This window comes from Cimex lectularius, unplaced genomic scaffold (genome assembly GCF_000648675.2).
Source record: "Cimex lectularius strain Harlan isolate CLEC.00 unplaced genomic scaffold, Clec_2.1 scaffold82, whole genome shotgun sequence".
Taxonomy (NCBI): domain Eukaryota; kingdom Metazoa; phylum Arthropoda; class Insecta; order Hemiptera; family Cimicidae; genus Cimex; species Cimex lectularius.
Window position 1 is genome coordinate 1827610 of NW_019392695.1, and position 12556 is coordinate 1840165.

The 12556-nt window shown below is 28.9% G+C and overlaps 1 protein-coding gene across 21 annotated transcripts in view; it reads left to right on the top strand.

The window, feature by feature from the left end:
• Window positions 1–12556, top strand: part of LOC106664052 (protein ELYS) — a 50966-nt gene that overhangs the window by 16698 nt on the left and 21712 nt on the right. For 19 of the 21 annotated variants that reach the window (XM_024225993.1, XM_024226008.1, XM_024225998.1 and 16 more), the window contains 22 exons: window positions 2358–2408; window positions 2670–2714; window positions 2949–2990; window positions 3417–3458; window positions 3640–3681; window positions 4538–4585; window positions 4665–4709; window positions 4797–4850; window positions 6588–6629; window positions 7152–7193; window positions 7268–7306; window positions 8100–8150; window positions 8265–8297; window positions 8399–8452; window positions 8525–8569; window positions 9081–9134; window positions 9267–9308; window positions 10660–10713; window positions 10926–10970; window positions 11036–11080; window positions 11717–11761; window positions 11837–11881. In XM_024225993.1, the coding sequence (XP_024081761.1) occupies window positions 2358–2408; window positions 2670–2714; window positions 2949–2990; window positions 3417–3458; window positions 3640–3681; window positions 4538–4585; window positions 4665–4709; window positions 4797–4850; window positions 6588–6629; window positions 7152–7193; window positions 7268–7306; window positions 8100–8150; window positions 8265–8297; window positions 8399–8452; window positions 8525–8569; window positions 9081–9134; window positions 9267–9308; window positions 10660–10713; window positions 10926–10970; window positions 11036–11080; window positions 11717–11761; window positions 11837–11881 (1005 nt within the window). The remainder of the gene's footprint in view (window positions 1–2357; window positions 2409–2669; window positions 2715–2948; window positions 2991–3416; window positions 3459–3639; window positions 3682–4537; window positions 4586–4664; window positions 4710–4796; window positions 4851–6587; window positions 6630–7151; window positions 7194–7267; window positions 7307–8099; window positions 8151–8264; window positions 8298–8398; window positions 8453–8524; window positions 8570–9080; window positions 9135–9266; window positions 9309–10659; window positions 10714–10925; window positions 10971–11035; window positions 11081–11716; window positions 11762–11836; window positions 11882–12556) is intronic. The other 2 variants (XM_024225991.1, XM_024226001.1) reach the window with 2 other exon arrangements.

The following is a 12556-nucleotide window of genomic DNA, read 5'->3' on the forward strand; positions in this document are numbered from 1 at the left end:
GGAAAAATGTATATAGTACAGATTTCTTGTTTTGTATCCGCTTTTGTGTATATTGAGAGTGAATGTATCTATTAGCGTGTGTGTGGTCTTTAGTGACCATTAATTAATGATTATTTGGAGATGAGAGAGGTCTGATGTGACGTAGGTTTAGAAAAACGTTTACTTTATCGTGCCAACGTTTCGATCTTTATTGAGATCATCTTCAGAGCCTGGGATTTATAAACATTGTTTAAGTTCATAAGTAATAAGTCATTATTGTGTGTCATGTTGAGAGTGCCAGAGAGATATTAATGTTTTTTGTTTGTTGGATTTTGAAGGAGTGGGAAGGAAGTAGGGATAGAAATCCATTTTTCTATGAGGAGTCAGCTTCTTTCAGGTGAAAGAATCCAAAAATATTACACACAGAACAAAACAAACATAAACGTAACTTTTTAGGAAAAGGTTTACATCAACATAAGTAAACACATCAATTACAGAACAGATACACGTAAACTCAGTTGCAGCTACACTAATTTCATTAATCAAATTCAATATCATTAACATACATATAAACCCAAAACATATAAAACAATTATTACATTCCACACATCAAACATTTCTACATAGTTTAATTCTTCTACAATTTGTCTCTCCTTTCCCTAATTATCCCCATCTGAAATGCTAATCAGGCCGAACCGTTACCCATTTTTTCTCATTGTCGGCTCTTTCACCTCAAAGAAGCCGATTCCTCATATAAAAATGTTTTTCCATCCCTAATTCCTTCCCCACTCTTCAAAATCCAATGTATAAAAACATAAAACATCAATATCTCATTGGCACTCTTAACACGACACAGAGTAGTGACACATCTACACAGAAAACAAACACTTTGAGTGAGTACAAATACTTTGAGTCTAAAATTTCTAGCACTGTATAAATTCACCTTTTTACACATCCTACATGTATTGGTAAAATTTAAACAATGTTTATAAATCCCAGGCCCTGAAGATGATCTCAAATCCAATAAGATCGAAACGTTGGCACGATAAAGAAAATGTTTTTCTAAAACCTACGTCACACCAAACTGTATCTCACAATCTCCAAATAATCGAATCTATTAGCGTGCATGTTTAGAGTTAATATTGAGTACCTAATCGACCCTCAATTAGATTAGAGTTGAATAGTGATGGCAGAATATCAAGAACCGTTTCACCACCCAGCTTTAGTAAATGATATCTAAATACTTAACTCTGCATAAATTTGTATGTACATTTGCAGAATTCACTAATTTTGTGGTCTGCTTGACCAATTAATTAATTTTATCTCAACTGATTATTATTAATCATTAGTTAAATCAATCTCAAATTTGTTTAACAATTAATTTAATCAATCTCAAATTTGATTAATGATTAACGATTAATTTAATCATCAGCAGCTCGATTAACGATTAACCACTAATCGTTTATCAAATTTGAGATTGATTAAATTAATTGTTAATCAAATTTGAGATTGATTTAACTAATCATTAATCATTACTGTATTAGGATTTTATCAGATCCTTTTATATTAGCTATGGTCTGAAAATAATGAATCTTTGTAGTTTTGCAACTTTCATTTTGGTTGTTATCTAAAATGAAAAATTAATACAATTAATTAAGGTTTTTAGTTGAGATAAAATTAATTAATTGGTCAAGCGGACCACGAAATTAGTGAATTTAATGAAAAATTAATGTTCAGAGGATTTTGGTTGTATTGTAATATGAATAATATTTAGTCGTGCATTGCATGACGAATAAAGTATTATTCTATGATTATAATCAAAACATAAGTCAAATCAGAATCCTTACTCTCCGCTAAACATTATTCCTTAGTATTATTATTATTATTATTATTATTATTATTATTATTATTAAAATACCAAACTATTAATGGTTTTACCTAGAAAAACAATTTATTTTTAATCATGATTAACTATACAGATCGTAAATATTTAACGAATGTTGTACTTTTTTGTTGTCAAAAATTATATGAGTAAAAGCTCGGTGCGGCATTGTTATGTAAATAATTACATTGAATGACAATTGTTTAATCTGATTAACGATTAATGATTAACTTTTTAATCATGAATAGTTTGACAATTAATTAATCATTAATTATGATTAAAAAATTAATCGATTATGCCCAACTCTGATATACGTGGTAGTCACCTCGTCGTGTTAGGTGACAGTACATCTAAAGTGGAGTAGAATGCCGTAAACCTCGTGGTTTGCATATTTACATGGTACCGTGTTTAATATTAAAACTATTTTTTATGTCCCTAGATGACATATACAAATAATTTAAACCTCTATTTTACATGTATATGTATTTGTTTCTAGAAGAGTCAAGGAGGCTTGTTAAAGAATCAGCAGATTTTTCATATTCAGATGGTGAGTAGTGTAAATAATTTGACTTATAGCCGATAAGGATGTATCAAAAGAAAATATTTCAGTTCCTTACTTGTTGGAATGGGTAGTTCTGTTTTCAAACTATGTCTACAAAATCAGCTGTTCTTTGGGGAAAAAGAACTATAAAAAATTTTGTGAATAGAACTATCCTTTTCAACCAGTGAATTGATGTACAACCTAAATTATTTCTTTCAATCTTAATTGTTGTTTGTTTTATTTTTAACAATGTTATCATCTGTGCAGATTCTTCCATCGAAGTGATAGAAATACGCGATAACTCTCCAGAAAGTAAGCACTTTTAAAATATATGCTATTTGTAGTCTTAGTAAAATATATATAAATTTTTTCTGAAATTAGCCTAAAAACAACAATAAATCTTATTCATTATGTTAAAACTCAAATTTAATAATGATTATGACAAAATAAATTTAAAAAATATATAGTAATAATTATATCTTTAACATACAATATTTATTGAAGTACTTTAAGCTTAGTTAATTTATTAATTTTTCATTTTTATAGAATCCCCAATGTTTGGAGAAGATCAAGAAGGATCTGCAACTAGTAAGTTTTGTAGCATATTCTATTTCATTTAACTTAATACTGAAGTATTTTGATGGAAAAAGCTTCAATTTTTCGTTTCCACCATTTACAAGCCAGTAGTAGAACTGTCTTCTACCAATCCATTGGAATCAGTTAATCATTAAATCCAATTCTAAATTAGAAAAAAACCAGCATCTCCTTATGTCATATCATCCCATCACTTTGCTGCCTTTATTTGGAAAAATAGTTGAAAAACTCCTGAAACACTTAATTTTCATCCTTGAAAGCTTTGGAACATTAATCCCATCAATCTGGAAATACAAAATTGAACTGTGGGGTTCAACCAAGTGATCCAATTTCTAAAGTGAAAAAAGTTAATAATATAGCCAGTAGTAATGACAAAATTTTATAACCATGTTGAAAAACAATAACGATTTTCCTTTTTAGGGCATTTTGCGACCATTTATGACGATGACAACTCACTAAAAGGTAGGATTTGTTTTTATTATATCACTTTATAATTGAATGTCTGGATTATCAGTAGCTTATTTGTACATTTGATATTAGCAATCAGATAATAAAAAGTAATAATTTAGAAAAAGAATACGTTAAGTATAGGCGATGAAGATTTAAAAAAAAAATTAATAGTAAATTTTATTTGATTGTGTAGAAGAGTCTCCAATGCTGGGAGAAGATGAAGATCCTGCAAGGCGTAAGTTTTTTTTTTTTTTAATTGGTACATTAGGCCAAAAAACTCCCCAAAACAAAGCACAGATGAACTAGAGTGCCATAAAACAATTGTCAACTTTCGAAAAAATAAAAAAATAAAAAATAAAATAAAATACATTGAAACAAAAATTTAGAATACAAGTCGTTTTAATGGTTTACATCTCCCAATAAAAGGCACACTAGTGAATAAACTCCGAAAGTAACCTCATGAAAAGACATACCCTATAAGTGTATGGTCACTTACCAAAGAGAGCGTACGATATTGATACATAGTTTTAATTATTTGAATATTGATCAAATTCACTATGTTTTATGAGGTTCTTCTTTCTTTCCTCTTCTTTTTCTTTTTTCACTCCTACTTAGAATTTTAATCCTAGAAGTTCTTTGTTTGTCAAAGGCTGTAGTTTGAATTCAATCAATTTGATGATGGATTCTTCATGTCTCCCTAATCAGCTCAGCTGAATGATATTCACTTTCTTTCAAAAAATTTTTTATTTCAGACTACACCTGACCAGTTTTTGTTTTGTTTCCTCCTGCTTGTCTGAATCTTTTTAAAGAATTAATTGTCCAAATGTGCTTTACTTGCTAAATTCAAAATATAATTATTAAATTTATGATGATAAGTACATAAACATTATTAGTTCTATGTATGTATATGTAATTAATGTTTTCTTTAAAAAAATATATATAGCGAATCTGTGTTATTATGAAGGGTTGTGCTAAACAGCGTAAGCCTGTCATTGTATCTACAGTTACTACTTATTCAACCGAAAAGAAATTTTTACTAATTAATTTAATGTTACCATGTTTGATGTTATAATTATTGCAATTTATTTCAGTAGGTATCAATATTGCTGATGAAGATTTCATTCAAAACTCAGAAGAAGGTAATAACTATAATTTTATGTAGAAGGATATTTAAAAAAACTGCTAAAATTAATTACGAAATCAATTATTCTGTTGTAGGTCTGGATATGAACCTCGGGGATGATGCAGAAAGCAATTCTAAATGTAATTTTCTAATTGAACAATTTCATCAGCATTACAAATTAATAAAGATATAAAGATTATTATAATTTGTCGGTGTGATTTTTGTAGGGTTTCCGAAATTCAACATCCAGGAAAGTAAAGAGGATTCAAATTTTTCAGAAGGTAATCCTTGAATATACTTGATAGCAATGATTTGAAACTTACAGGCTGTACATATGATTTAATATAAACACAAACTTCACTATACAGGGTGACTTGCTACTCGTGCTACAAACTTCACCAGTAGATTCTTGACCCTAAAATGAACAAAAAAGTTCATATTGACCATGGTCCGATTCTCAACCATTTCAGAGTAATTTCGCTTTTTATCGATTTTGAAAGATATCACGTCCTGGCGTCGGAAAATCGTGATATCTTTTAATCTAAACATTTCTCTGAAAATCTAATAGCACCGTTGAAATTCCCGTTAATTTTTCAATAAGAAGATGACGGTGGCAAAATGTTTGGGCTAATTTTTTGTGTTTTATTTCAGCCAGAACTACAAAAAGAGTGGAAAATTGTGTAAATCGGAAAGTGTATAAAGTAATCCAGAGTTTCTAATTTTAGTCTCAGAAGGCAGCAAATTTGAGGAAAACTACCTGATTTAATAACGCTTCCAACGCACTCGTCATTTTCTTATTTAGTGGTTGTGAGACCAAGATGTTGATGACAAAAAGAGAAAAAATGGTGGTTCAAGGATTGCTAATGTTTGAGAGTGACTTGCTACTCGTGCTACAAACTTCACCAGTAGATTCTTGACCCTAAAATGAACAAAAAAGTTCATATTGACCATGGTCCGATTCTCAACCATTTCAGAGTAATTTCGCTTTTTATCGATTTTGAAAGATATCACGTCCTGGCGTCGGAAAATCGTGATATCTTTTAATCTAAACATTTCTCTTAAAATCTATAAGCACCGTTGAAATCCCCGTTAATTTTTCAATAAGAAGATGAAGGTGGCAAAACGTTTGGGTCTTTCTTCCTTGACCTTCTAGCTGTTTGTAAACTTCTTAAGCATTACATACTAAATGGGCATTAAATTAAATTAAAAAATTTCAATGGAATTATGATTTTGATTCTCTCTAAAAATTAACGGGGATTTCAACGGTGCTTATAGATTTTAAGAGAAATGTTTAGATTAAAAGATATCACGATTTTCCAACGCCAGGACGTGATATCTTTCAAAATCGATAAAAAGCGAAATTACTCTGAAATGGTTGAGAATCGGACCATGGTCAATATGAACTTTTTTGTTCATTTTAGGGTCAAGAATCTACTGGTGAAGTTTGTAGCACGAGTAGCAAGTCACTCTCAAACATTAGCAATCCTTGAACCACCATTTTTTCTCTTTTTGTCATCAACATCTTGGTCTCACAACCACTAAATAAGAAAATGACGAGTGCGTTGGAAGCGTTATTAAATCAGGTAGTTTTCCTCAAATTTGCTGCCTTCTGAGACTAAAATTAGAAACTCTGGATTACTTTATACACTTTCCGATTTACACAATTTTCCACTCTTTTTGTAGTTCTGGCTGAAATAAAACACAAAAAATTAGCCCAAACATTTTGCCACCGTCATCTTCTTATTGAAAAATTAACGGGAATTTCAACGGTGCTATTAGATTTTCAGAGAAATGTTTAGATTAAAAGATATCACGATTTTCCGACGCCAGGACGTGATATCTTTCAAAATCGATAAAAAGCGAAATTACTCTGAAATGGTTGAGAATCGGACCATGGACAATATGAACTTTTTTGTTCATTTTAGGGTGAAGAATCTACTGGAGAAGTTTGTAGCACGAGTAGCAATTCACCCTGTATATTCAATTAATAAACTTGATTGTTGTATTTTTATTTTCAGACTCACCATTGGTTGTAGAAGAAATTCATGGCTCTTCGAAAGGTAATTTTATTAAAATAGTTCTATTAAGTACAAACTAAAAGCTCAACTCTTGTTGATATTGTAATACTTCCCTTTAACATATTGGTAAAAGGGGATAAAATGATGGCCCAACAGGTGGAAATCATTTTATTGCCAAGCATTTTGTTAATAAACAATTACTAGGAAAAAATAAATAAAATAACAATTATAAATTTTAACGTTTACTTTATTTTTGAAAATGTTGAAAATCCTATTTGGTCGTTTCTAATTATCTTGGTTGGCTCATCCTTGCTATTTTTGTCTGCAGACAAATCCACAGTTTGGCAGACTAGGATGATTAGAGAAGATCAACCTATTTATTGAACTGTTATAAATATAAATTGTACGAATATGGTGTTTAATCTAGAAATAAAAAAGTGACAACATGCATTAGATACATTTCAATTTTTAAGTTGTTAACAAATGTTATTCTTTTTTCACAAAGTTACACGTATATAAAACAATCAACTCATGAATGATTTTAACTATAAAATTGTTTTCTAGAACCACTTGGTAGTATTTATGATGATAAAACTTCAATAAAAGGTAACTTTCATGAATAGATTAAATTTTTTTTAATACAATTATTTTATTGCATTACATATGTTTATTTACTATAGGTTCCCCATTGCTCGAAGAAGATGAATACTCATCAATGGGTAAGTGTTACCATTTTGTCTGAAAATATTGTTAAATTAAGGATATTGTTTTGATTAAGTACTATTAAAAACTTAGAATTACATTAACCCTTCAATGCCCGTAGTAAGAATAAAGTTTATGATTATTTTTGTATATTTTCCATTTCTTTGGCACACTAATAGTATAATAAACTAACAGTTTTAATCAAAAAAGCTATATACTTATTCTGTATATGTATAAATGTATATATAAAAGGGGAATAATATGTATATAACCTACAGGTTATATACATACTATTCCCCTTTTTTAAAGCTTTTTTTTAAACTAGGAGATGGTATAAAATATTGTATAGTAAAATTCCTCTTTTGCTGTAATTTGTTTTTAAATATTTAAAAAAAATTATCAATACAAAATAATTGGGCTCTTAGAAGAACCTATGAAAATTAATAACAATTAAAATTATATATAAACTAAATATAAAAATTAAGGATTCTTCTTTTAATTTGAGATTTTTTAAAAATACAAACTGGGTTCTTATATAAAATACAACGTGAAAATTTATTACCATTAAAATTAAAAATTATGTCAAATTAAATATCAAAACAAATGTTTCTTCTATTAATTTTAAAATTTATAAAAATATACAATAATTATTTTATAAACCAATTATTTTGTATTTAAAAAAGCTTCAATTAATAGAAGAATCATTTGTTTTGATATTTAATTTTATATTTTTGTAATTTTAAAACATAGCCTTCTTGATTAGAATCTAATTAACGCTACAGTAATAAAATATTCACTAATTTATTTCAGATATAGAAACAATGAGCTTCAAAACAAAATATGACTCTCAGTCTAAAGAAGGTAATATTTTTTCATAATAAGAACTGATTTTTATAATTAAAATTATACGATTTTTAGTGCACTAACCAACACTTTTTCTTTGTAGTTTTTGACATTTTTATTTTATTTTTACAGTATCTTCAGTAAAAACGGATGAAACAAGAGGTGGTAAGTGATCGACTGCGTAATGAAGTGTAGTTTTATTTGGCTTTTAAATAAAAATTTTAAATTTCATTTTTTATAAACTGATATTGTAATTTGTATTGCAGAATCATTAGACGTAAATATAGGAAGTGAAGATTTCATTCAAAACTCTCGAGAAGGTGAGAATATCAATTTTGTCATGTTATCTAAATGATTTGTGTCTTTTTAAAAATTCTCTTTATCCATTGTAGGTTTTGTTGCGGACTTAGAAGAAGAAGTAGACAGCAATTCCAAATGTAAGAACGGCTAGATGTTAAAAATGAGGGATTTTCATAAAAACACAACAGTCACATAATCTTTTAGTTTATAAATTAAAAGTTACCTTTTTTTACTAAACAACTTCAAATTATATATTTTGTAATTTAAATAACTTGCCCGAAATATTTACTTTTGAATTAATACGATCAGTGGTCGGTTATCACATTATAAAACAATTTTTTTAAACTTGTATAATGTTCAATTGTGTGATTTCTTCATGTAACTATGATTATTTTATTATCTTCAGGTCAGCAAAGTGAGGATCATTAGACCACAATTATCGACAACTACTAAGTTGTAAAATGTCGAAATTGCTTGGCTTCTAATTGAAATGATAGTTTTTTTTCCATTTGTGCTGTACTTTAAAATGTAAAATCTCAAAATTGTTCAATTACTGTGCGTTGTGTCTTTGTGGAATTTACCATATGTCTATTTAAAAAATATATAAATATACATATATTTTATTTTTATACGTTATGAATGTTACAGGGTCCCCTAAATTCAACATAGAAGAGAATAAAGAAGAATCTAGCTCATCAGAAGGTAATATCTGAATTTACATTCACTTATAGTATTTGTGTGTTTTAGGATTATTTCATGTAATAAATAATTATATATCAGTTAATATTGTCTTAAATTGATGATTTAATATATTGCCACATTTCACTCTTTCAGACTCGAGAATGAATGAAGAAGAGATGCACAGTTCCTCAAAAGGTATTATTATTATTATTATTAATTTTTAAGGGCGTTTTAACGGCTAAGGTCATTTCACGCCCTAACATCCCAAACCTTCTATCTTAGTTTAGCTATATCCCTTCTGAGTGCTATAAAGCTCTGATTCCAAATATTCACTCGTAAACTAATTTATCCTATCGCCATCTAAGCTTTAATTTATCCTTTTTAAAATTCTTAAATTGGAAGGCCATATTATTATTATTAGTTTAGTTTACACATTAAAAGTTATATAATTTTTCTAGCAATTTCTTAGCAGTTAAAGGTGGTTTTCAATTTATATTTGTTACTAGTATTATAAAAATTACATAAATGTTTCTTATTGTCTCTGAAAGTTAAATGTTAAAAGAGTCTATTGTGCAGCAATTTTTTTTATACATATTACATACTTTTATACATTTAGTTGTATAACGGGTGAATTTAAAAACCTTAACCTAACTCTAGCCCTAGCCCTAGCCCTAACCCTAACCTAACCTAACCTAACATAAACCTACCTAAGGACCCCCCCTAACCCTAACCATCCTTAGCCGAACCTAACCTAAACCTACATAAGGTTACCCCCCCTAACCCTAACCATACCTAAGGTTAAGGTTTAAAAGGAGTCTATTGAGTAGTATGTTTTTTAATCTTTTGTAAATTTAAAAACCTTAACCCCAACCCTGCAAAACCTAACCCTTTCATAATCCTACCTAAGTTTAAGTTAAAACGAGTCAACCTTTTTATGATCTTGTGCTCTGTGACCAATATTGGCTTATTGTGCATCCTCCATTTTAGTCTATTTGTTAAGATTTTTAGCAGATCCCAAAGCTTTGTTAAGGGCGTTGTGTGTATCCTCATAGGCCTCCGCATCGACAGTGGACATGTTCTTCTCTGTTTCTTCTTCTTCCTTGCAATATCTGCACAGGCTCGTTTTTGCTGCTTTGGTCTAATAATAATGATAATATACTTTTAGTCTACATACCTCCAGAGTCAGTTGTCCTTTCATCCTAGTCCTAACACTTACTATACTTAGAACTTATTCTTAACTAATCGTTCGATGTTTTTGACAGTTTTGGTCTTTTTTTGCTATAAAAGGTTTCAGGGCTGATGTCCTGGCTGAACTTATATTGGCCTTTCGGCCTACTCTTCACTGTATGTCCTGATATGCAAACAAGAGTGATTTTGTTAATTTACTCAATGTCTTACAGAATTAAATGTTTGAACTATACATGTTAAAATATTCAACTATAGAAAAGTGAAAACATTAACTGCTAAAATGCTTTAGGGTATCGATAACTCAGTAAATTTTGATTATCAATTGTAAAAAAATTAAAATTTTCTTTTTGTATTTTAGATGCAGATAATGCAAATACCGTATTACTTGATGGAGACTTTCTACTTGAAAAAGGTATGTGCATCATTGAATTACATCCTTGTAGAATTTTATATTTAAAAAAAAAAAAGAAGGAAATATATTGATTTATAAACTTAATTTCTTTCCTCTCTGATACCATTGAACATTTTCCATCCATTTTTCTCCCTATGTTTAGACTAAATGTCTTATTATTTCCTATTATATTAACATGAAATGCTTACTATTTATTTATTTGTAATGTTTAGGGCCACCTGCAAATATCGTTGAAGAGATCGAGATGTCTCCTGGAGGTAATTTTTCATCTTTTGCCATTTTACATTTGAAAATTTATATATGCTTATTTTTCTTTTTAAAGGATCACCAGATAACATCGCCGAGGAGATAGAGGTTTCACCAACAGGTGCGTTTTAAAAATACCATATAATAAGAAATAAATGGAGTACACAACTTAACTTTTTATCTTCATAACAAAGTATAATTGTTATTATTGAATAGGATTTTAAGAGTTTTATATAGTGAATTATCAGCTCGTAATACAGGGCACACAGTAAGCAAATTATTAAAGACAAACTTCGACAAGACTGCCCAATTAGAAAAAAACAAAAACACAATATATATATAATATATTACACATTTACCATCCTGATTTTCAAGGGATAAAAGGAGGAGTATAAAATAACTTTATTTACTGATGTTAAATCAGTANTAACATAAATGACAGGATGAGAAATTAAAAGCAGATACAGGGAATGTATCTAATCATTTAGGGACAATGACAGAAATCGAATTTCATGATTCACGTAGTAGAAAACAACCATGAACCATCGACAATACAAACAAGCATGAAACTACTAAATAAAGTACCAAAAATGAACATACTCGAATCCATTAAAAACACCAACAAACAATATAACAAACCCAAGGATAATTGATCCGGTAGTCCTAAGTGGAACGAAATAGTTTGAACTTGTTATATTCTATTATAATTTCATTATTAAATTAACATAATTTAATAATACAAGATATAAATTTATAGGATCACCATTTAAGTCAATTGAAGAAATACTGAACACTGAAAAAGGTACTTTGACACTTCACATTAGCCGGCTTCGAAATTGTTTGAAATAAATTGTAATTGAACTGTGTTTTTGCTTAGAATCGTCCTTTCACTTTGTAAAGGATACAGACAGTTGTCAGAAGAGTAAGTATTATATTAAAACGTTTGATATGGAAATTTATGTTCAGTGTATTTTTTTTGTGCAATGGTCACCAATAGTTTATCATGTTTTGTGAAATTATTAAGTGAATATTTAAGCAGTAGTTTTATGTGACACCTTTTTCACTAGTAATGGACTATGGACGTGTGATGAATGATTTCAGTTTTTGTTTTTGGTGATACTAGGTAAAAAACATATTAGATGTCTGGGTGTTCTTGTCAATAGGCCTTAGGAGCTGAGAAAAAAAAATGTATTTAGTGTTCTTAGAGGGTGCAGCCAAGAAATATCAATTTTGCTTTTGGTAAAAAGTTATAGTAAAAGTAGTAGGTTAAAATAGAGTAAAAAATCGCAAAATTAAATAAAACAAAAAGTAAACAAATAAATTAAGAATAAATACAAAACAATATGTTAATTTTTTCAGCAAGAAACAAGTTGATATTTAAAAAAAATAATAATAACAAAAATGGTGGATGCTCAAATGGCGATGCCAAAAAAAAGTTGATATTGATTTTTTGCACCCTAAAAATTTCCCTGAATACAAATTTTTCTTCTCTCTTTTCTTCTCAAATTGTTTGTCTTTTAAACACCTCCCATTGTTTTCAAAAATAACAAAAATTATGATAGCTTTGAAAGGAGTCACTGATCCACTGGAATTTATA